Here is a 25617-nt window from a genome sequence, read left to right as displayed (position 1 = left end):
CCACCACTCTAGTTTTGGCTCTGCACTTCTGCTCATACTGACTTGAGTGTCGAAGGGCCCGTCCGGAGCGCGACTCCGGGTTGGTCTTCTGACCTCGTGCGCTCTTGTGCAGGACTTCAGTTCCTTCAGCTCAGCTCCTTGGGCCCGCCGGATCAGCTCTTACGTCACTGTCGTATCTGTTACCAATTTTAGGCCTAACAAAACGGCTTTAAATTATTAATTAATGAACCTTAAGAGAGTTCAAAGTCCAAGTAAAAAATGCTTAAACAATTCAGTTGAGATTCTCTTATGAAATAAGAGTAGTGTTATTCACGTGTTTTATAGTATAGATACATATTTTATCTAAGGGAAGTGATATATTCACCCCCTTTTCTTCCCTGGGCCACCCCCTCTAGTATATGTACGAACATGGTTTCAAATTTCGGTTTCAAAATGCGTTTCGGTCCTCACAGAAATCCAACAAACTCAAATACACTATTATTTTATCTCCTACCAAGATTTAGGCCAAAATTTTGGTAATTTCGGCTGAAATTTTGGGAAAATATTAAATAATGAATAAAATCCAGATGTTTTTGGGTGAAATTCCTTAAATTTCGGACCAAAAATTCAGAAAAACGATTTTTTTGTCCAAAATTTTAAACCATGTTTATGAGTACTTTTTTACACTAGAAGGCGGTTGCATGGGGAAGAAAAAGGGGTGAATAAATCATTTCCCTTTATCTAATGCTGCCTGTATTTTTCAAGACCCAACTTGTCTTAGGATACCCTTCAGGTGTTTAATGCACTCATTGCGTTGAGTTCTAAGATTCTACATTTAACTAATGGTTGAAGTGTATTACATTTTTTTTCAAAACACTTCCAAAACAAGATTTCGTTTGGATAAAAAAGACGAAACTGAAATGGACCTACGATTTGGTCATTTCTATAGTTTTTTTTTGGCCTTTCATGGGGGATTCGAGCTCGCTTCCTTGTCTTCTTGGGCATGTGTCACAACATAGCATTTCATCTTAGTTAGAACATGGTTAAAATTGTTGATTTTCAGGCTGCAAGCAATCCAAGGTGGTACTTCCCATGTGAATATTTTATCGCAATCAAGATATGGCTCGTGTAGTTGATAGGGTTAAGAAGCATGGCAATAGAATGCATCTAGCAAGCATTTGATACACATATATGCATATATACATAAAAAATGGTAATTTGATTAAAATAAAGGAGAGATACAGCAAATGAGGTGAAGGAGAAGCTTAGGATATGGTAGAATCTTAGAGTCGAATATTAGATATACTTAGAATTCAATGGTATCTTTTCTTGAATAAATCTACATTACTAGTTGTATCAGAGGCTCATGTGGGGTCCTATTAGTAAGAGGTTATGTTCTTTGAAAAAATTACTAAGCTGGTAACTTAGGTTATCTAATGTAACCTACTTTGCTGTAAGGCTGTAAGAAAGATAATTGTCTTGTAAGCCTATTTGAGTCCTTCGGATTTCTCTAATAAAATCATCGGCTCTGTCTTGGGGCCTCGGCGCAAAATTCTGGGATAAAAAAAGAAAGAGAATTGATACAAGCAGTTCCGTCATAAAATCACACACAGCACCATATAAAGAAGATTTTTAGCAAAAGCCCTTAGGAAACATTACGAAGTGGGTTCATTTTGGTTTTCTCTTTCCTTGAAAATCGTCTTTTCTATTCACTCTGTTATGCATCTTTTGTGTCTTTCTATTCACTCTGTAATGCATCTTCTGTGTCTTTTCTATTCACTAGGCCATATTTTGTAACCATGAAGTTATTTTTCCATGGAATACTAGTTTATCGAGTGGTGAGAGATGGGTGGGAAAGGCGAGAGAAGTAGAAACTTTGATAGAGCACAACCGAAGCTAAACACAAGGAAATAATAAATTGTATTTTTACTGGAGATTTTTCTTCCCCTTGTTTCTAAGCCTTTTCTCATCCTCTCCTCACTCAATCCTTCTCATGTCTCTCTCTCTCCAGATTGGGGTGCAACTTGGGTCAGGACGGATTGAGCTTTTGCTAAAAAAATGAATTGGAATCAACCCAAACTGGACTCTATTTTAAAGTAAAAGCTCAGCCCGAATTCTCAAAAATCAACCCGAATGTGAGGTTTTGCTTTTTTGTTTTCCTAGAAAAATATCCTTTGGATCCCCCACATGTAACTATGTAAGAGTGCAATTGATTGTTGCAGGCCCAACTCATAAAAGGAACATGCCCGTTAATGTCATGGGCTAGATATCAGCTGAGATTTAAGTCCAAGCCCATCCCACCAAAATTTGTGCTGATATTTAGATTCCATTTCAGTTTTATATTTTGAAATTTGTTGTTTTTATCACAGGATGGCTACATTTAAAATGTGGGAAATGATACCAACCCCCCCCCCCCCCCCCCCCCCGCAAGGTTATCTGTTAACCGTCAAAGGTAAGGGAAAATATTAAAGGGGGTAAATTCACATTATCTGTTAACTTTCAAAGGTAAGGAAACACATTAAAGGGGTGAATTTATCCTCGAACCATTTCACGGAAAATGTTCAAAGGGGGATTTTATCTGTCAGCGCGGGGGTATCATTCCCCTTAAAATCTTTGTAGATACAACTTAAGGAATTATAATTTAATTACTTTCTTGTACTTTTGGTGAAAAAGGGAAATGATACACACACTCCCTGTTTTGATGGTGTTACTCCACACTTTGCTAATCACTTTTCTGATTGAGAATTATAATAGCCTTTAAAAGAAAATTGATAAAGTGCAATGTAAAGATCACAGTCCCATTATTGAAACAAGAGTGAGGGAAAATCAATTCCATAAAAAATGCTTTTTTTATTTTATAGAGTTAATTTGTGTTTGCAATCTAATTAGATCTTATCAATCAAGCAATTATGGTCGTGTTCGTCAACCTTAATTGTTGCTTAAGACAGCCTAGGGTTGTTCCGCAATAATTTGAATCGTTGGTTAACACAGCCTAAGATTATCCAATTAGTGCTAAATGACACACTTTGGATGGTATCAATGAGTTGGTAAAATGGTCAAAATTGGTACATTAGTCCTCAAAACATGTCGTCCTTAAAAATAATTTCTAATCCATTGGATCTTAGCCTGCCACTTAGTGGGCCTTGGATCTAGTGAAGACACACTCTAGATTGACATGGGCTAGGTCTTTAAGCATATTGGGCACATTACAAGCCCAACCCAACCCATAATGAATGCCACTAGTTTTTTCCTCTAATACCCAAATTGCCCTTTATCCAAAATACATGGGAACAAGGGCCTTTCCATCATATATACTTGAGAGTTGAGACAGATTTTTCTACTCAAAATCTGTTTTGAAAAATGGAAGCAAAAGCCCCAATTCTTGCATATTGCAATCCTAGAAGAGGCTCTGTTTGCTCCTCTTCCTTGCCATCACTCACTTTCTTTCACTCCCAAAACTCCATTTTTGCTTCCCCTTACATTACTTGTCTCTGCTTCAAAAGTTATTCAGGAAGAAAACTACCCCAACTCAAAGCTAGCCTTCTGAGTAGTCTCAGGCCAGTTAAGGCTTCTGCTGCTGAAATCCCTTCATCAAATTCTTCAGAAAGATGGCTTTTTGAACCTATAGGTGTGTAAGTTTTTTTTTTCCTACTTTAGAAAACAGTATATGGGTATGTGTAGAATATTAAGTCATGGAAGGGAAGTGTGCAAATTTACTATGATTATCAGTTGTTTAATGGGTTCGTTTTCTCTTGTTTTGTTAATTTAATTTAATACTAATTATGTTGGCAGTCGAAAATCAGAACGTTCATCCCATTTAACTATTGAATAAAGAAAAAAAGGAACAACAAATAAAAGAAGAGGCGAAATGGATAGGCTGCAAATAGCACTATGATTACAGATAGAAAACAAAATTCGTCTGATATTCTTCATTGCTATTAAAACCTGTGATACATAATCAGCCCTATTGGGGTTCCCCGCAAAAGCAAATAGTCCCACATGGGATAAGTCAAATGGATGGGGATGGGTTATAAGGGAATGGGCACCATCCCTCTAAAGGCTAGCTTTTGGACGAATTCTTCGTGGTTCGTGGTTGAATTCTCTTGATCAGGTGCACTCCTTTTTTTTCTTTTTTTTTTCCTCTAAATTATATGATGGATAAGAGTGGTATGCCTTTTGAGATGATCAAACTTCAATCATTTGGAGAATCTAAATTTAATTCATGGAAGCGAAAGACTCAATTCGGTCTAAAAAATCTGAATTGTTTTACACCGTTTTGAGTACCTTTGCTAATACGATTGAAGATGTTGATGAATCCTATAGTAAATTTAACACTGCTAAAGAAATTTTGGATAATTTCGATGCTCAATTCAAGAAGGAGGAGGAACTGTCCAAGACCCATCTTGTGGACAAATTCATGGATTTCAAGTTTCAAGAAGACAAGGAAATCACTCCTCAAGTCACTGATCTTGAGAGCTTGAGATCTAAATTAAATAATGAGAAAATAGTTGTCTGTGATTCGTTTCTTGTGGGTGCAATCATATACAAGTTACCATCTGCATGGCACTCTTTCAAAACCGAGATGTATCAGAAAAAGGTGCAAGTGGGACTTGATGATCTCAAATGATTCATTCGAATCGAGCCAGGAATAACTTGGAGATGGTTAGACATCAACAGTTTGCTGCTAACGCGGTAACAAATCCCAAGAAATTTTCTCAGAAATCCAAGTCACCAAAAAGTGAACATCCTAAGTTGGAGGCCAAAAAGACTATCTTTCAGAAAAAGAAGGGCAAGTGCCACAATTGTGGGAAATGTGGTCACTTTGCTGCAGATTGTAGGCAACCTAAAAAGGTTAAATCTGACACACCACAGAAGGAAGCTCATATGATGGTGGGCAGTGCTGAGCCTAAAGGTTTTGTTGCTATGTTGGGCAACAGTAAGGCCAGTACCTCTTCAGACTGGTGGTTAGATACAGGAGTCACCTGCCATATTTGCAACTCGAAGAAACTACTTACGAATGCTGTTGGAGTGAAAGAGACCGTTACAGTGGCTAGTGGAGCAGAGGCAGAGGTGACTCACACTAGAACTGCGAATCTAGTCATTTTTTTAGGTAAAATACTAACTTTAAAAAATGTGAAAGTAGTTCCTTCTATTCAAAAGAATTATTTTCTATTAGTCTTTTAGACAGTGCTGGCATCTGTTCATCTTTTGTGGGTGGTAGAGTAACTTTAACTGTTAACTCTTATTATTTTGGTTGTGCTTTCTTAATTGATGGTATGTATAGATTAAGTTTAGCAAATGAAACCCTTAGTCAGGTTAGTTCAACTCTTATTGATCCTACGTTGTTACACAATAGATTGGGACATGTGAACTGTAGGAAAATGATTCAACTTGCTAAAACTTATAATATACATTTAGATACATCGATTAGATTTGACAGATGTAAAGTGTGTGCATAAACCAAGATCACTAGAAAACCTTTTCGTTCGGTTTCTAGAAGCACACAACTTTTTGAGTTAATACATTCTTACCTCTGTGACTTTAAAAGTTTCACTATTAGAGGTGGTTGGAAGTATTAAATTACCTTTATAGACGATTTTTTTAGATATTATCATATTTATCTCCTAAAATCGAAAGATGAAGCTTTTGATAAATTTAAATTTTCAAGAATCATGTTGAAAATAAATTGAACTTGGAAATTAAGAAATTTAGGAGCGATAGAGGAGGAGAATATACTCTGACAGAGTTCAAGGAATCATGTGCCTCTCAGGGCATAATACTTTGAAACTATTGCTCATTACTCGCCTCAATCTAATGGCATAGCTGAACGTAAGAACAAGACGTTAACTGAAATATCAAACTCTATGTTATTAACAGCTGGCATGCCTACTAGCTATTGGGGAGAAGCAGTTTTGACTGCAAATCACATCCTGAATAGAGTGTCATATTCTAAATTGCCCTCTACTCCTTATGAGTTATGGCATAAGCATCCTTGTAGATATGACACTCTTAAGACTTGGAGCTGTATTGCTTATGTAAGGATACAAGACCCTAGGAAACCTAAGGTAGGACCTAGAACCAACACTTGTGTTTATCTAGGTGATGCAGAAGATAATGTTGCTGATTGGTTTTTGGATGTAAAGACGAATTTCCTTAATGGAGACCTCACAGAGGAAATCTACATGAACCAAAGTGAAGGGTTTGTCATGGAAGGTTTAGAGAACAAAGTTTGTAAATTAAACAAATCCTTGTATGGTCTTAAACAAGCACCTAAAATGTGGCATTAAAAATTCGACAAGGTAGTAAAGAGCTTTAGTTCAGACCAGTTACTCAGATAAATGCCTTTACTTCCGTTCTGTGTCGAATAAGGTTGCAATTATTTGCTTGTATGTCGACGACACGTTGATTCTTGATTCCGATCTCTCTGTAGTGAGTGACGTGAAATCAATGCTGGCTAAAGATTTCGACATGAAAGATCTTGGTGTAGTAGACACCATTTTTGGTATAAAAGTAAGTTTTGAAAGGCAATGGATCACTCTTAGCCAAGCCCATTATATTGAGAAACTACTTTCTACATAGGAATATAGTGAGTGTAAACCGGTTGAGACATCATTTAATTATACCAAAAAGCTGAGACCCAGTAAAGGAGCTAGTGTGAATCAGTTGGATTATTCTAAACTGATTGGTAGTCTCATGTATGCGATGAGTTGCACTAGACCAGACATAACTTTTACAGTTGGCATGCTGAGTCGTTTCACTAGTAATTCTGGCCATGAGCACTGGGATGCCCTTATGAGGCTGATGAGATACCTTAAGGGCAAGGTTTAAAATTTCGGTTTCGGTACCGGTTTCGGACGCTGGAATTTCGAAATTTCAACCAAAATTTCGAAATTTCGGTCGAAATCTGGTACAAAACCCAAATTCAATATTTTATTCAATATTAAATTTCGGTGAAATATTAAATTAATATTAAAAAAAAGTGAAATTTCGGAAAAACTGAAATTTCGACCGAAATAAATGACCGTTTCGGTTTTGGGTGATTTCGGTGTCGGTCTTTTCGGATTTCGGTCGAAATTTAAAACCATGCTTAAGGGTATCAAGGTTATGCTCTATGTTATAATGGTTATCCTCCTATCTTGGAAGGATATTCTGATGCATCATGGGGCTCAGAATTAGGAGACAATAAATCTACCAGTGGTTATGTATTTACACTGGGTGGAGCCGCTGTTGCATGGAAGTCAAAGAGACAGACTTGTATTACTCTGTCATCAAATGTTGTCTTTATGTCATTCCACATTTGATGACATGTCCTTCTTGGGAAGGTTATTTCATTCCAAACTTGATAATACAACTTAACTCAATTTGGATATGATGGCTGTAACATTCCAAATGGAAACATGGAATGGTTTTTTGCAAAAGAAACTATTAAGGCCTTGTTCTTGAATGAAACATGACATTGAGGCTTATTGATATTTACTTTTCAGCCATTATGATATTGTACTAAGTTCTTCTGGTAGAACTAGATACTTTTGTATTTTACACAAATGATTGGATTCATTTTCATGAAACTCATAATTGGTAATTTACAGGAATTGACGAAAATGGAGGAGCTTGCCTCGATCTGGATTTTGATGAGAATGACTTACTTAATGAGTGAATTCTTATAGAGTAGTGGGGACTATTATTTTCTTTTCAGTTGAAAAAATAGTTCACTTACATATGAAACTGCTTTGTTTGAGTTTAGATTATTTCAAAAACTCTTGGTTGTTCTTAGAAGTATTCGTGTTTTCAATTGGATTACTGATCTTCTTTGATATGGTGATATGGATGATTCAATATTTTGTTTGGACATCACATTATCTATCTATTAGATTGTGCTATATGTAAAACATAGGAGGAGATTGTTGGGTATATAATATAACCCATGTATGTTCTAATATAAGCCTAATAAGATAATTGACCGGTGTAGTGGGCCTACATGGGCTAGAGTCCATTAACCAGTCATTAACCCTAGTGTATCTCTATATATAGGGACTGGAGGCAACAAACTTGGTATTCCAAACTAGATACCTTGGGTGTAATGCTTCAAGCAACCTCTTGCTTGACCTAATTACCTCTAACATAAAACTCCCTAACAAAAGGATTTTGTCTATTGTAGCACAAGCATTGTGTTGGAGGATTTTCCAACTACTTTTGGTGGCTCGTGCATAATAAGCTATGTCTCTAAATAACCAAATAAATAAGTTGTCCAACAAATGTTGATATCTGAAGTCTAAACCCACATGTGATTTGCCACTCAATAGCATTGTTCCTTGTTGTGGGTTTTGGAATAACAACTCTGGTAAAAAGAAGAAATACTTACACATCTTAGGTTTTCCCCCTTAAACCCTGCATAATTATTGCCTCTTGCGTTGATGAGTTTGTTGCAGGCCTTTTCTTTACCAACAAATGAAAAAAAAGCATATAATAAGAATTTTCACGCCATTCTTTTGGAACTGTTTGTTACGTGCCTAGTCGGCTTGTATTTTTACACAATGCACAATATGAACTTCAGTGCAATCTGGAACCAATCAGGCAAAGACATTAATAACCATTCTAAGGCCTTATTCAGGAAACCTTACATGACATCTACTTGGGAAAAAATGGATATTTTACAACTTTAGGATAAGATGCATTGGACAATATACCAGTGGATAATATCATCTTTTAGTCTGCCCTGTAGTTGTATGACCCTTCAGCCATAAGACCTTGGTGTCATGCATTTGAGCCATTAAATTTAATGTTTACTTTATAAATATGCTTACAAGTAGTTGATGTTTGCCTGGAGGAAGCTCTAATATATCCTACTTGTAGATAAAAATATGCTCTTCCGTAATTTGTTGTGAATTAAATCATGGTTGGAGCTTGAATACTGAATCTGTCCATTGAATATAAGCTATTACAGTGAAAAGGAATGATGAGACTTTGAACTATGGACACAAGAATATTGAAAATAAATTTCAGAATAATAACATAACATTTGAAAAATAGGTCTTGAGATGGTAAATATAGATGATAAAATGCAGGAGATGTAACACACACACACACACACACACACACACCTATATGTATATGTAGGTATGTATATATGTGTATGTATGTATGTATGTATGTATGTATTATTCACTCATTAACTGTTCTAAACATTACAGGTAATGGTGATACAAGACATATTGGTTTTCGCGTTCCATTGCCCAAAGCATTTGAGATAGCTTCAGTAAGTGCTTTGTTAATTGGCATGTAGTTATCATGAATAACTTGATTATTTGCTATGCACAATGATTTGTTGTCCCCAGAATGTGGTGACTGTAGGTCGCCTTCCTGAGAAAGCAGATGTGGTAATTCCCGTGGCTACAGGTACTCCTTAGTTCTAAATCTAAAATACGCGTTGGTATTCAATCTCTCTTCAACAACTTGCAGCATTTGCTATTGTAATGTGCATTCATTCATCACTATTGGATAATATCCAGAGTGATCTTTTCTTTGTATCTTCAATTTTGTTGCTTAAATCCATGTTCTAATTGACTAAGTTGCTCCCAAAATTAAATATGCGCCGCTTTGCTCATTTTAGTTCTTATAGATTTCATTTTGACACGATTGATCACCACTTTACTTGATCTCTTAAACTTAATAGTTTCTGGTCTACATGCACGGATTGAGAAGAAAGAAGAAGCTCTTGTGGTCACAGATTTGGACAGCACCAACGGCACATTTGTTGATGACAAGAAGCTCACACCTGGTGCTTCTGCGACTGTATCACCTGGAAGTTGTATTACATTTGGTACTGTATCTCTAACATACCACCACGCTCTTTCATGTAATTTTTCTACATTCAGTATGCTTAATTAGTTAAATATAGGACTCAACCTTGGAATTTAACTAAAATCTTGCCAAGTCAATGAGCTCAGCTATGACTTGGCCTTTTCAGGAAAATCTGATTTGGCTTATAGTTACATCACTAGGAAGCTCATACGTGCCGTTCATGTTGAACACTAAACGTTGTGTGTTCAAGGCTGTATCATCTCTGGTTTTGGCAGCATTGGGCATCCCTTGTTGACTTACAATACTGTTTATATTATGTTAATGAAGATCTATTTGTATATGTTATGATATTGATAACATTTCATATATATTACGTACAACTAGATGAATAGGGTGTTTTTTTAATGTCTCGGAGCGCTCCGTGGAAAAATTATGAAGCTGCTCATCTCCTCCATACGGGTCATACGTACAATTATCCGTCCGGACTGTCATTCCATAGAACCAATGTGGATTGGCCATTTTCCAAAAATCACTTGGGATGGTTGATCTGAGGTATCCTATTTGCAGCCTGCAAATGCATGATTAACACAAAAGATGGGGTAAAAGTCTGCATTCAATAGCCAAATGTCCATGATTGGAAACTTTAGGATGGTCCGATTTCTAAAATTTTTGAATCTCAGTGCTTCATAGATAAATCCTGCTTGAATAAATAAAAAAATATAGAGTTGAAATTTGAAAACTTAGTTTAAGTTCTCATGCAATTTGATCGATTTGAGATCAAATTGAGGGTGGACTGGGACATGAATCACCTTGCCAAGTTAAACTCTATGATCTAGAGTTATCTTTCTGTCTTTTTAAACCATGATTAAATCTAACTGCAAGAATCTCCAACACTCTAGTACTATCTTTGACTTGGATATCAAATTTATTAATTGTGAAACTCAAATGTGGATTAAATCAGCTACGCTTTGGTTGTTAACTTATGAAAGAACCAATGTTTCTAGGAAAGTCTCTACATTTTGATTTTTACAACACATACCTTCATTCGCAGCAGTACACTTAAAATGAGATTTTCAGGTTTCGCTTTTCCTTGTGATAGGTAAATATGAAGTAAATTTCACTTTTCCGTAGTGAAAGATAAATATGAAGTTTGAACCCCTTACATCAACGCTACATGCTTGAGGGCATCACCAGTAGGGGGCAAATGCTCAACTTCATTTTTAAGATTGATATCATGTGCAGCTTCTTTTTCTTGGCAGATTTCCAGTCATAGAGAATTAATAGGGTTTTTATTTTGTGCTTTCAGGTGATACTAATCTAGCAATATTCCGTGTTTCGAAGCTTGAGGTTTACGATCTTTCCAGTAAGCCAGATGAATCTGAGATGAAACTTGACTGATACAGGAAATTTGCGTTGTGAGCCATGACAATCACTAGAGAAATGTACGTAAAATTAATGAATTTTCTGCATGATTCATTGCAGGAAATCTCTGCTATTACTTTAAAGTATTAATTTTAATCATACCATTTTTTTCTAAATTATGTATGCCTCTATGGACTTTGTCTTCTTGTAGCTGTTTTAAAATGAAATGAGAAGTTTCCTAGTCAAAGGTGCAGTCATTGTCTAAGAGTGCTGATGGATTTTCTTTGATGGAATAAGTACACATTGAGAGGTGGAATTGGGACTCACAATTCAAAGAGATTACTCTTATACATCTTCCTTTCAGTTGATCCATATGGATTTTTGTTTCTTTTCAGGTGTCAATATTCTCTGGTTTGCTAATTGAATATTGGGAAATTGGGTATCAGACACACTTTCTGAATGTGCAGAATACTAGAATGTAGTATATACAAGATATTGTGGCATTTAAGAAGATGGTGTGTATTAGTGAAGATAATCTTTTAGTTAGACATCATTGTGTTGATAACTGCAACCAATGTGTGTATTTTATTTTTCTTATCTTTAGAAACATCCATTTATGGAGACTTCCATGCGTGTGTTTTTTATTCTTTTCCACTTAAAAATCATTGATAAAATATTCCTGCTGATAGCAAATTTATGGACAGGGGTCTTTGTAAGTGATTAAAAAAAAATCTATGTTACATTTTCTAGCATTTTTCTTAAGCTCACACATATCAATCCTACCACCATTTTTGTCGAACGCTTCGATCATCTTCTTTGCAGTCCTTCAACTTCATGCTTTCTTTGAACTTCAACTTGCACATGACTTTTTGCAACTCTCTGGCATTTATGGACTCATCTCCATCCTTGTCAAACACAGAAAAAAGTCAAAAAAAATCCTCCAATTCCTCCATGTGTGCTTCCTTTTCCTCCAACAAAAAAGGAGATGTCTTCCATGTGGGTCTCAATAAAATGGATCTTCATATAAAATTTTCAATTTTCTAACACATAAAATTATATGAAGGAACTATTGAGATATATGGCTAAATGGTGTGTGTGCGTGTGTGTGCGTGTGTCACAATTGATTAATTCTCGGGCGTAGCTGTTCACAAAACGTGGCATGAGATATCTGTCAGTGGCGGGAGTCAACCATCCAAGTCAGAGGTCAGACCAATCCCATTCTTCTAGCTTACGACCCGGGGTCAAATGAGCTTTTGGGGAGCTACAGTAATTACAAGCTTAGCTAGTGTCCTACTTGTAGTATGAGATACCATATTGAAGAAGAGATTTTTTTCCTTTGTAAATTTGTACGGAGCAATCAACGAACATGGGTGCATTATATTTGATGTAATCCAGGTCAAGGAGCAAAGCTGGCACTTACAAGACAACTAGACAACTTTTGTTCCTCTCTACTTTCTTCTTCTTCATTGAAAATGTACTTTCCTTTCTTCTCTTACCCATAGGTACAACATTTATATATTATAGACAAGCAAGACTCGTAAACTTTTTAACCCTTTTTCAAAACACAAAACAACAATTGCAGTCTTTCAGGGACTATTCCGTCCTTGGAGGCACACTGGGGTTACCATGCCCCGGCCCGATACCACTTGTGGGGACCTGGGTAGAGCTCACCCTTAAAAGCTGCCGTTAAGGGGAGGGTGCCCAAGCCCATCCCCATCTCGTCACTTTTCTGATGTGAGATCTTGTTTTGCGTGGAACCTCCAACACTAAATAGATTGTTTATCCAGGTGGTGAGGTATTTTTAATAGGTGGCATGAGCCATGAAGTTTCTTTGCCGTAATTATGCCCAAGTGGTCAAACATTTGATTTCTTTGAAAGCAACATAAAGAAGAGACTATGGAATTTGTGTGAAAATGTTCTCTGGTTAAATTCATTCCATAGCTGACATTTGCTAGCGTCCATCGCTGAAGGCATTTCGCGGATGGTCTGTTGCAGGTGAGAGCAGCCCTTGATTTTGTCATGCTCTGCTCTCACCTGCAACAGACCATCCGTGAAATGCCTTCTGCGATGGACACTAGCAAATCCCTACAATATATTCTTTGTATAATTTGGATTTGTGGTACATAGTGCAAAAGGGGTAGTCATAGATACAACTAGCAACGTGATTTGGCAAAAAATGTGTGTGGGGGGGGGGGGGGGGGGGGTTGAATAATGATAAGTGCGCCCCTCAATCGAATCCGTCCGTTGAGTCCTTCAGCCCCTCTGCAGTCATTGATTCACTGCTGCTGGGTGTCCCAAGTGATGAAAAGGGGCGCTTTATTATTTCCCCAAAAAAAAAAACAGGCAGAGTTGGTATTTGGAAAAAAAAGGGTCACGTAAATACAAAAAATGCATTTAATACGTTTGAAAATTTGCCATTTACAAAATATAACAGGGGTCGCGTAGGAAGGTTGGACAAAAACACGTTTAATATGTTTAAAATGAGTTTTAAACATTTTCATTAAAAAATGGAGTTCTTTTTTGCCTTAAAAAGTAAGGGCGGCCGGCCCAGATCACGAGGCTCCCACCCGTTTAATACTCTTTTTTTTGCCTAAAAAAGTATTAAACTGAAAACCTACAAAACATATGGGCCCTAGGTATTGGACTGGGTGGGACCCAGCTTGGTATGGGACAAGTTTAAAAGAGCCTTGCCTAACGCATTCCATCAGCTATGGAGCTTTTGGCGTATCGGTAAGGACCTAACAAAACACAGTTTAAAATGAAATTTCACTTGACTATGGTCATAAATACACTAGAGGGATGGCCCTGGGAAGAAAATGGGGTGAATATTCACTTCAGCAGGATTTTATCAATTGATGAGAGGTATTTTACGTGACCCAGGCGGAGTGATGATATGTGAAACACGGATTGGGTCCACCCACATGATGTCAATGTGATCGGGACTACTCGTTAGATGGGCCCAGGAATTGGACTGTTGATCTTGTAGAACATCACGAGGCGACCCACGTGGTCCTGGTTCCATGCCGAAGTATCAACCCATGTGTAAGATAAAGGGTTATGAATATCAAAGATTTAGACCAACCCAAACCAAAAAAAAAGATTTAGATTTTCTTAGGAGAACCCTAAATGAGGCTTGATGGACGGCCTAGGATCATCCGATCAAGGTGTTATAAACAATGTTTAGCTGGGCACGTGTCACCATTCAGACAAAGGGATCTGATTAGTATGCATGGCACATGTGGGGCCCAGAAAGTGACAGGAAGGAGTATAGCTGCCATTATCTCTCTACCATTTTTCATACGATTATGGCATTAATAGAGGGGCAATTCAAGGTGGGTCTACCACGTACGGTTGAGATCAATCAAGGTGGCCCTGTTTAGATTGCAGGATTTTTTTGGAAAAGTTTTTCTTTTCCAGAAATTTCTGCTTTCATTAGGCATTAATAAAAGTGACTCTACAAAACTGCAGTTCAAGTTTCATTTAGAGGGACCTTCGATTCATAATGATATCACTCTAAACAAGCCATACATATATAATTTCCCTATAAATCGTATCGGAAAAGTGATCCTCGGTCGAGTAGATAAGCTTATCTACTCGGTCGGGTTAAAACGGGAGGGGGGCGCATTGTTTGGGTGATCCAAACCATTAATTTGAAAGGCCCTTATCTAGATAGGGTGTCCACAAAAAATCAGATCCATAGAATCATCCTAACCCATCTCAAAGTGGAGGGAAAAAATGGCTTGATTGAAAACGTCAGGTTTAGTAAGGCCTTAGTCTTGATTGAAAGTCCATGCCCTTAATTGAAATTTGATCAAATAAATGACTGATCTAAGCTGTGTACAACAATCCGTTGTAGTCTAGTTGGTTAGGATACTCGGCTCTCACCCGAGAGACCCGGGTTCAAGTCCCGGCAACGGAATTCTTATTTTTTAATTATAGTGCTCTTTTCAATTTTTATTTGTTATGGTTGCAGTATACAACTTGACAACCCATTCCATGAGGAAGATGGTCCTCATTCCTAGCCCAGTCCTGACAAAATTTTGAATCTTAGGACATGTCCGGGTCCAATCCGGCTCAATTTTGGGCCTTAAAATACCCCCAATAGTGACCCGTCAGAAGTTCTGTCGGCCATTGGACCGGTTGAACAGTTAGTTTACATCATTGAGATGGGTGAGTAGCTTTTGAGCAGAAGGTTCGAACCATTTGATCAATAAAAAACTTTGGGAAATAGTCTGTCTATCTTTGTGTAGTCTTGTTTAGCGGATGGCCGCCAAATTTGAGAAAAAATAAATTGGTTTAATATTCAACACCCTTCCATTCTAGAATAAGGAAGGAATAGTCATATTTTCAAAAATTAAGACTAAAAGATAGAGATCGCTCATCTTTATCATAACAAGTACAATACTTTCTAGAATTAGGGCCGCCCTAAAAGAGGGATATGCTTGATGATACTTTCTAGAGTAAGAGTCATCTTCTACGAGTATAAAATTCAACGGTTTAGCGATTGCTTGCGAACTGTAAACGAGACTCCATAGATCAAGGGCCTAAGGATCATCTTATCTTCTACGAATATTTTCTTAGGCATTTGGCCGGAGTCATTGTTGCATCTTATAAACGAGGCAAAAGTGGGGCCCATTACATGTGTTTTAGGAAGTAGCTTAATAGTGGCTTTATTGAGATTTTTCATGCTTAAACAATACTTTCTAGAATTACAGCCATAAATTTATAATCTCTTATATCTTATTGCTGTCAAGAACCGACATTGTTCCTATGCTGATAATTTATACTCTCTTATTTCTTTTTGATGAAAGATAATTGTATTCATCGCAAAAAAAAAAAAAGATTTCATATTCACATAAAAGGGGGAAATGACCTAGAGTAAAGCGAGTCCCTCAATGCTCTAGATATAGCCGTCCGATCTGCTAGTTCATTTGGCACTCCGAATATACTCTCTTATTTTCTAACACCTTAATATAAAAATTCAATAGCATAAGATATAAGAGAACCTTCTTAAGAAACATTGTTCAAAGTAGGGACAGGCTAGACATATTTTTTAGTGCGTGTTTGGCGTACCGTTTAAAACACGGTTTGGCGTTTGAAACACTGTTTTAGGGCCAAACGACCGTTTGGGTGCGCAGCCACCGTTTGAAACACCGTTTTGAACCCTCAAAACGGCGTTTTGCAAACGGAGGGGGGGGAAGTCCGTTTGCAAAACGCCGTTTTGAACGGAGTTTTTGAGCTGTGGGTTTTTACGTGTTTGCCCTCACCAAAACCCATTTTTACATATATGCGTGCGATTTTATGTGTTACATCAAATACCAAAAAAGTAGGGGTGTTAATATCATTCTTGAGGACAGAAATTTGTTAAATTGTTAATATTTAATTCAAAACAAGGGGCTGCTGATATCATTATATGATCTCTTAATTTTGATTTTTTAAAGACAAAAGAATTAAAAGAAACCCTAGTTTCTTACTTTCTTCATCTACTTCGCAAAGTTGCAAACCCTCTCACGCCTCACTGCCTCAGCGCCTCCACTCGTCTATCAAATCCGTCAAATCCGGCCGTTAAGAAGAAGAAGGAGAAGAACTCCAAAGGTATAGCCATTTTTTTTTTTGGTAATGATGTTTAATTTTAATAGTGTTTGAATGAGATCCTAATGACCTTTTAATGTTGGGCCTAGTGAGAGAGTAGTTGAGTTACATTGAGGCCAACCAAACAATACCCTTTTTGGTCATTTTACCACTAAAACTCCGTTTTAGGGCATTTGTAACCAAACAAACAATACCTCCGTTTGCCGTTTAAAACACGGTTTTGATTTGGCTAACCAAGCATGAAAATGCCGTTTTGCACGCTATTGCAAATGGTACGCCAAACGCTATTTCAAACGGTACGCCATGGCAGTCATGCTGGCAAGCAACACTGGTTGTTTGGATATACAGATTTTAGAATATTGGATTTCCTCAAAATCCTGGGTGGGAGACAAGAGATGAAGGAGACCGTCCATTTTGCTTCTCTTTAGAATCTTGGATTTTAAGTAAGAATTCCAGGTTTTCTTCTTACCTTCTAGATAAGTACAACATATGGTGCATTAAAAACATGGACAAAGTAAGGAGAAGGAGCTGAGTGAGGGAATTATCTGTGTGACCGGTAAAGGAGAGGGGAATGAGAGGAGATGATAAACAATACCTATCTAATAATTAATACTCTCTAATATCTTGTATAAAATACAGCCAACCACTATAAATTATTAGAGCTCATCTTGTGCTCATCTTTTGTGTGAGGGAGAGATGAAACAGTAAACAACACCGGCATTTGGGGAAATTCAGGAATTCATGTAACTTTAAAACAGTTAAAATCACGGCATTTGAGAAAATCCAGGAATTCATGCAACTTTAACTTATCCCTGCAACTCATAATACTAAGTCTTCTCTTCAAACACGAGAGTGGCGTTGAAGATGACGAAACACGCTACGAAAGTTTCAATTCAATTTGTCAAAGTGGGAAAATTAGCCGCCAGTCAAATCAATACTAAAAGAAAAAAGAAACAAAACCCTTCACTTGTTTAAATAAATAAAATCCTTCTAGATCTCTTCTCCTTTTCTCTCCTTAAAAAAACCCCTCATCTTAATTTGCCAACAGAACATCATCATCAGGGTTTGCATTCTTCGCCAACAAGTAAGTCTCCAATCACAACGGAAAAAGTCCAAATAGCTTTTAAAAGCTTTATCTTTTCCTTTTGTTTCTTCTGTTACAGCAAACATACAATAATCCCTCTTGTAGTTTTCCCCTTTTGTACAGAAAATTCATGTGAGTTGTAAACTAAAGCAACTCCTCAACCATCCTCTCTTTTTAAATCTCTTTCAGCTCTATTCGTGATTTAACATTTTCTTCTCTTTTTGTACTGCTTGCTGTTGCTTTTATTGTTTAATTTGTGCTTGATTAGATCCGAATTTAGTTCTGGGTCTTCTCCAATTACGTGTTCTGAAACTGAAAACCCTAACAGTGCAAACCCTAATCTTCTTTTCTTCTCTTCTCACCCGAATTGGGTTGTGAAAGTCTTCTGATATTCGGATCATGGCCTCTGACCGGCCTCTATTGATCCTTTTCCCTTGAATTTCAACTCCCCTTAAAATCCCCTTCCCATTTTTCTTATCTCCCAAAACCCTAATTGGTCTCTGAACTGCCCCCAAAACCCTAATTCGCATCCTGCTATGGATCACCCTTTCCCACATTCATCTTTGAACAGAATTGGGTCTTCTCGATCGAAAGCCTCTGGTAGGAATTCCATTGATGGCTCTGATTCGTCTGGTGCAATTGCCAATTTGGGAAATTTGGCATTCTCTGTTGAGGGCTCACGTCTCTCAGCCTCCACCCGACAGCGGTATGGTTCGAGGGGTGCGAGATCAGACGGTTTCGCGTCTCAGAAAGAGATAAGTGATGAAGACGCGAGGCTCATCTATATTAACAACCCTGAGAAAACGAACAAAAAGTTTGAGTTCACAGGGAATTCTATCCGAACCGCCAAGTACTCGATTTTAACCTTCTTGCCTCGCAATTTGTTCGAGCAGTTCCACCGGGTTGCATACATATACTTCCTTGTGATTGCCATCTTGAATCAGCTCCCTCAACTTGCTGTGTTTGGACGAGCTGCGTCAATTCTGCCACTGGCTTTTGTTCTGCTTGTTACTGCCATTAAGGATGCTTATGAGGATTGGAGGAGGCACCGATCAGACCGAATTGAAAATAATCGAATGGCAACTGTAATGCTAAATGGTCACTTCCAATCAAAGAAATGGAAGAATATCCAAGTTGGCGAAATTATAAAGGTTTGTGCCAATGAGACTCTCCCTTGTGACATGGTATTGCTCTCCACGAGCGATCCCACTGGCGTTGCCTATGTCCAGACTATCAATTTAGATGGGGAATCGAATTTGAAGACCCGTTATGCTAAGCAGGAGACCCTCTCGAGGATGCCCGAGAAGGAGGGGATTGAAGGATTGATCAAGTGCGAACATCCAAATAGGAATATATATGGGTTTATGGCGAATATGGACATTGATGGGAAGAGGTTCTCTCTCGGTCCTTCAAACATCATCCTCCGTGGGTGTGAGATCAAGAACACTGCTTGGGCTGTCGGTGTTGCAGTATATACCGGCCAAGAAACTAAGGTAATGCTTAACAACTCTGGAGCCCCGTCTAAGAGAAGCCGATTGGAGACACACATGAACAGAGAAATAGTACTTTTGTCACTGTTTCTTATCGTCCTGTGTACGATAGTCTCTACCTGTGCTGGCATCTGGCTGAGACGTCACCGCAATGAGCTGGATTTCATGCCTTACTACAGGAGGAAGGATTTCTCCCAGGAGAAGGAGGAGAACTATAACTACTATGGGTTCGTGATGGAGATATTTTTCACATTTCTTATGTCGGTGATTGTGTTCCAGATCATGATCCCAATCTCTCTTTATATATCGATGGAACTGGTCCGCCTAGGACAGGCCTACTTCATGATCCAAGATACTTGGTTGTTCGATGAGGCCTCAAATTCGAAGTTCCAGTGCAGGGCTTTGAATATAAATGAGGACCTTGGCCAGATAAAGTACATCTTCTCGGACAAGACTGGGACCCTGACAGAGAATAAGATGGAGTTTCAGTGTGCTAGCATACAGGGTGTTGATTACAATGGCAAGAAAGCTTCACTGGGTGAGCCAGATGATCATCCTGTTATAGGTATAGTGGCTTTTGTTTTATGTAGTTTTTCTTTTGATATCTCATTTTGAGGAATTATATTAGTGATTTGATTGTCCTAAGAGGAACACATTGATTTTTTTTTTGGGTGGGATCAGTTGAACGGCAAGTTTTGAGACCAAAGATGAAGGTGAAGACTAATCCTGAGCTCCTGCAAGTAGTGAGAAGTGGCAAGAAATCGAAGGAAGGAAAGCATGCTTATGATTACTTCCTTGCGCTTGCTGCTTGTAATACTATCGTGCCTATCATTGTAGAGACGCAAGAGTCAGGGCTGAGGTTGATTGATTATCAAGGTGAGTCTCCTGACGAACAGGCCCTGGTTTATGCTGCTGCTGCATATGGATTTGTACTTATAGAACGAACGTCGGGTCACATAATCATTGATGTTTGGGGTGACAGACAAAGGTAACATCATCTTGCTTGCTTGTTTTGTTTTCTCCATTTATTTGGTTCATACCTTTTCATTTTAATAGTATTTGCAGTCATAGTAATAGCAGTAGTTATTGTTATTGTTGTAATTTGTAAGAGTAGCAATCTGTTCCTTTTCAAGTGGTGATCTTTTTTTTTTCATAGTAGTATACTTGGAAACTTCCATCAGGGTATCTGTAGAACTTGTTGAGTTGACTCAGATCGATTTAGATTCAGTTTGGTTTTAGGTAACTCAGTTTTCTTAAGTGCAACCAAACATGATCAAATATTTTAACTTGAATCGAGTGCCCAGAAAACTCGAGCGGTCGATCCATCAATTTGAGTAATTGAAGATCTCAATCGAATGCCTGTAGAACTCAAGAGCATTCGAATACAACATTTTAAGGGTGTCAATTTTGGCTCGGGTTCGGAAGCTCGCTCGAGCTCGGCTCGAATCCTTAACGAACCGAACCGAGCCGGCTGGCCAGGCTCTTTAAGCTTAACGAGCCGAGCCCGAGCCCGAGCTAGGCCAGGCTCGGCTCGGCTCGTTAAGGCTTGTTAAGGATTTAATATATATATATATATATATATATATATATATATATATATATATATATATATATATAGGGCAGTGCAGTATTAACAAATGGGAAAAGTGTCAAATTTGACAGGTGAGAGGGAGAGAGGTGAGATGCCAGCTTTAAGACAGGACAACATACTAGCTGTCATATAGCTAGCTTTATCACTCTAACTATTTCTCTAGCTGTGTCTGCCAGTCTACATTTATTCAGATAATAAAGGACATCGTCTTAGGTCTTAGGTCATCGTCTTCTTCTTACCTAGAGAAACAAAAAGCAACCCTTTACCAGTAGAACATAAACCAAGTAGCAACAGCATAAATGAGAAATTAGCACCAATCTTTCAGATAATCAGAAACCTACGAGCAAAAATGGTTTGACGAGAAACAAAGGTTGTCGAGCTTTTGCAGAGATTGAATGAGAATCAACATTGACCCAAATTTATGGGTATGATTTTTTTACAGAGATCTTTTTTTCTTTTGAATAACAAGCAGTATATGGAAAGATTAAAGGTCTGAGGAGTCATGGATGGGCAAAAATGATTGCCAAAGTCGATCACTTCCAGTAAAAGGATGGATTCTTGTTTGACTCGGTATGAACTCGACCGAGATGGCGCGGACTCGCCCGAGTCTGTAACTCCATGACGCGGTCACCACCATTCTGTGTTGACTCGGCCGAGTTCCGAGCCGAGTCAACGAGTTTTTAAACATTGGTGAATATATCATTGCCCTTAATATAATCCGAGCTCGGTAAGGCTCGCGAGCCTGGCCGAGCTGAGCTCGAGCCTGGTTCGAGCCCGAGCCGAGTTCTTGAGCTTAACGAGACGAGACGAGACGAGCCGAGACGAGCCGAGCCGAGCCGAGCCGAGCCGAGCTGGGCCAAGCTCGGCTCGGCTCGTTTACACCCCTACAACATTTGCTTGTTAAACTTAAACAACTCAATCAAGTGCTCAACTGAGATTTGTATCCTCATTGAGTCCAGATCAGAGTTTTGAGTTCTTAAACCTTCCACATTAGCAGTGTAATAGTGGTAGCGATAGTATTAGTTGTTATTCTTGCTGGGTAGAAACCTGCTCCTTTTCAAGATAAGACTTGTACCTTACTAAGCTTCTGGTCTGTGTGAATCCCCACCTTATGGGCAGTGCAGGTTCGATGTGCTGGGTTTGCATGAGTTCGACAGTGATCGGAAGAGGATGTCGGTTATAGTTGGTTGCCCTGATAAGAGCGTGAAAGTATTTGTCAAAGGCGCAGATAGTTCGATGTTTAGTGTCGTTGATAAATCCCTAAATTCTGATGTAATTCGTGCAACAGAGACCCATCTGCATGACTACTCGTCACTGGGTCTTCGAACATTGGTTGTTGGCATGCGGGAACTTAGTAGTTTGGAGTTCGAGGAGTGGCAGTCAGCCTATGAGAAAGCAAACAATTCATTGATGGGGAGGGCCAGCTTACTACGAGCTGTTGCAGTCAATGTCGAAAGCAATCTCTCCATATTAGGGGTTTCTGCCATTGAAGATAAACTGCAACAAGGTGTACCGGAAGCCATAGAATCTCTGAGACAAGCCGGGATTAAAGTATGGGTTTTGACAGGGGATAAGCAAGAGACTGCCATTTCCATTGGCTACTCTTGTAAGCTCCTGACAAGTGATATGACCCAGATCATAATAAACAGCAATTCCAAGGAATCTTGTAGAAAGAGTCTAGAAGATGCAAAGACCATGGTGAAGAAAATTACAGCATTATCTGCCAGTGCACTAAGAATTCCAGTGGCTTTGATCATTGATGGCACTAGCCTTGTCTACATTCTTGAAACCGAATTAGAAAATAAGGTATATATATGCATCTGCCAATAGATTCTATATATGAGCTCTCTAGTTTTCCGCTTTATATGCTGATTTGAACTTGTTATTCTTGGATGGTGCAGCTTTTTGAGTTAGCAACAGCATGTAGTGTTGTGCTATGCTGTCGAGTGGCTCCATTGCAGAAAGCCGGAATTGTTGCTCTTATAAAGAACAGGACAGATGACATGACTCTCGCCATTGGAGATGGTAAAAGGCATTGATGCTTACAGGAAAATAAATGTGTTTTGTCTGCACTGTGACTAAATTTGACAATCTATATGATTTCTGTGCAACCCAGGTGCAAACGATGTTTCAATGATTCAAATGGCCGACGTTGGCATCGGCATTAGTGGCCAAGAGGGCCGCCAAGCTGTCATGGCCTCCGATTTCGCAATGGGGCAATTCAGATTTTTAGTACCCCTATTATTGGTCCATGGCCACTGGAATTACCAGCGTATGGGCTACATGATTCTTTACAACTTTTACAGGAATGCTATCTTCGTACTTGTCCTTTTCTGGTGAGCATTTTCTTAGGTTCTCCCATCCATTCCAAATGGATTGTATAATACCCGTCATTTCCTTCATTGATTGCTTTGTTTAATTTTTTAATTGAAGTTTTGGTCTATTTGATATAGGTATGTGCTTTACACAGCCTTCAGTCTGACAACTGCGATCAATGAGTGGAGTAGTGTTTTATATTCTGTGATATACACTTCAGTGCCAACTATCGTTGTTGGAGTTCTGGACAAGGACTTAGGTAGGAGGACTCTGCTAAAGTACCCTCAACTATATGGGGCTGGACACAGACAGGAATGCTACAACTCGAAATTGTTTTGGCTAACCATGGTGGATACAGTCTGGCAAAGTGCAGTTATTTTCTATATTCCCTACTTAGCATATAGGCACGGTACTGTTGACGGGTCGAGCATGGGCGATTTATGGACTCTGGCAGTAGTAATATTGGTTAACATTCACTTGGCTATGGACGTAATTCGGTGGACATGGCTCACACATGCAGCTATATGGGGCTCCATAGTTGCAACATTCGTATGTGTCATTATCATTGATGCCATACCACAATTGACTGGTTACTGGTACACTCTCTCTCTCTCTCTCTCTCTCTCTCTCTCTCTCTCTCTACACACACACAATTTAAACTATTATCTACTTGTATTGATATGTAAGATAATTTTATGCATGTATAGTTACGGGTGCAACTCGGGTCGGTCGGGTCTGGTTGGATTTTTTTCCGGAAAACCAACGATTCCCAAATCCGGCCCTACCCATGATAATTCTCGGGTCGGGTCGAGTCATCAAGTCGGGGTTTTTCACGTTGACGCGATGTAGAAAAAAAAACAATTCTTCACACCAAAACTCTCTAAATTTATGTAATCAAGTGTATAAATTTAAGAAGGAAACTATATTTCCAAATCAGAAACATGATCACCTCAATTAAAACAAATATATCAATATATTGAAAAATAATTTGCTATGTTATTCAAGAGATAAGTAAAAATTCATAGTACACCTACATAAGTCAGGCCGGGTTTTGGGTTTTTTTTCTTTAAACCCGACCCATGCTATTTTCTGGTCGGGTCGATGCGGGTCGGGTAAAACCCGACCCAAGTTGCACCCCTATGTATAGTGTTATCTTGCATCTATTCATAATATGGATTCTTCTGTGACATGCAATGTGTGAATGCATTCCTGAGAAGCTCAAGGGCTTCTTTGGTGCCAACAAAATTAGTTCTTATTTGCAAATACAATCATTTTAATTTAATTTTATTTGCAAGGCATGTTAAGGCCTCTTTGGAAGCCATTAACCATATATCATTTGTGAAAACTAGAATAACCATTATTTGCAAATAATGGTTATTATAGGTCAAAACCATTTGCACATAACGACATAAATCTTATACCCAAATAGTAGATTTTATGCACATCTAGTCTTATTTGCAAATAATGGCTATAAATACTCAAGGCCCCATCTGCAAATAAGAAACAATCTTCTTTGCAAATAAGGACCTAGTTTTGTAGCATCCAAAAAGGCCCTAAAACACAGCAACAAACAGAGCATGCAATCCCAGGCTGTAAAATTCCTGATATGCATATATAAGCAATTTCTCACAAAACCGTTTCGCGGCCCCTCTTTTGCAAGAGAGAAGAGAAACCTCATTGATGAATTTGTCTTATTCATTTAATTCATAAGAGGTAAAAAAAAGGGGCTGCGAAACCAGGCGAACTCAACTGTATTTTACATTATTTACCCAGCTGTCAAAGGCTATTACAATTCCCAAAAAAGCTCTAAACAGTCAGCCATAAAGTGTTAAACAAAGTGATTTCGCCCCATTATCAAAACATGGTCGTGCGGATATCAGTAGCCTATATATAACATAAAATTAGTGCAAACATACATGAATTTGTACATCATCCTCGAAGAAAGTGGTGACATTTGTCTTTTTATACATCTTTGCAGGGCAATTTTCCACCTTGCGTCATCTGGGTTGTTTTGGGCAAACTTACTTGCCATTCTGGTAACAGCAATGGTTCCACGGTTTCTTGTTAAGGTTTTCAATCAACATGTAAGGCCTGGGGATGTTCAGATCGCCAGAGAAGCTGAGAAGTTCGGCAATTCGACTGGGTACTCTGCACTAGATGTAGAAATGAATACTATCTCAGAGCCCCCACAAGAGAGGTGATAATACTGCAATTTTGACTCATCTTTTTTTCCATTTTGAGTGTATCATATCCTATTCTTTAAGCCGCATCAGGTGTTACGCTGATTGCGAGCTTTCTCACTATCCAAAGGGGGTCATTTGTAATCCACACAGATATGTATTTTTACATTGATTTTATCAAATTATTAAAGTTCAATTAGCATTATACAGCATATGTTCATG

The 25617-nt window shown here is 38.4% G+C and overlaps 2 protein-coding genes and 1 non-coding gene across 4 annotated transcripts; all 3 read left to right on the top strand.

The window, feature by feature from the left end:
- The first annotated feature begins 3295 nt into the window (after window positions 1-3295).
- LOC143881787 (SMAD/FHA domain-containing protein) lies at window positions 3296-11765 on the top strand. 2 transcript variants are annotated; one of them, XM_077385069.1, is made up of 6 exons: window positions 3296-3607; window positions 9171-9235; window positions 9315-9375; window positions 9653-9799; window positions 11087-11222; window positions 11538-11765. In XM_077385069.1, exons 1-5 carry the CDS (start codon window positions 3340-3342, stop codon window positions 11176-11178), a joined length of 633 nt encoding a protein of 210 aa, XP_077241184.1. In that variant the 5' UTR covers window positions 3296-3339; the 3' UTR covers window positions 11179-11222; window positions 11538-11765. The 2 variants fall into 2 exon arrangements, with proteins under 2 accessions (XP_077241184.1, XP_077241182.1); XM_077385067.1 differs by having other exon boundaries at window positions 3297-3607; window positions 11354-11765.
- A 3223-nt stretch (window positions 11766-14988) lies between these two features.
- On the top strand, window positions 14989-15061 carry TRNAE-CUC (transfer RNA glutamic acid (anticodon CUC)). Its single transcript has one exon. It is a non-coding gene; the product is annotated as a tRNA-Glu (tRNA).
- Window positions 15062-17560: 2499 nt separating this feature from the next.
- On the top strand, window positions 17561-25607 carry LOC143881786 (phospholipid-transporting ATPase 1-like). The gene is made up of 7 exons (XM_077385066.1): window positions 17561-19873; window positions 19990-20296; window positions 22024-22705; window positions 22801-22924; window positions 23016-23235; window positions 23353-23811; window positions 25194-25607. The coding sequence occupies exons 1-7, from the start codon at window positions 18355-18357 to the stop codon at window positions 25414-25416; spliced, it is 3534 nt and encodes a 1177-aa protein (XP_077241181.1). The 5' UTR covers window positions 17561-18354; the 3' UTR covers window positions 25417-25607.
- The last annotated feature ends 10 nt before the right edge of the window (window positions 25608-25617 follow it).

The sequence above is a fragment of the Tasmannia lanceolata genome, unplaced genomic scaffold (genome assembly GCF_043159265.1).
Source record: "Tasmannia lanceolata isolate RefF3 unplaced genomic scaffold, GAP_Taslan_0.1 ptg000007l, whole genome shotgun sequence".
In the NCBI taxonomy this organism is placed as follows: Eukaryota; Viridiplantae; Streptophyta; class Magnoliopsida; order Canellales; family Winteraceae; genus Tasmannia; species Tasmannia lanceolata.
Note: the sequence above shows the minus strand (reverse complement) of the source record. Positions and strands in the feature narration are given on the sequence as shown.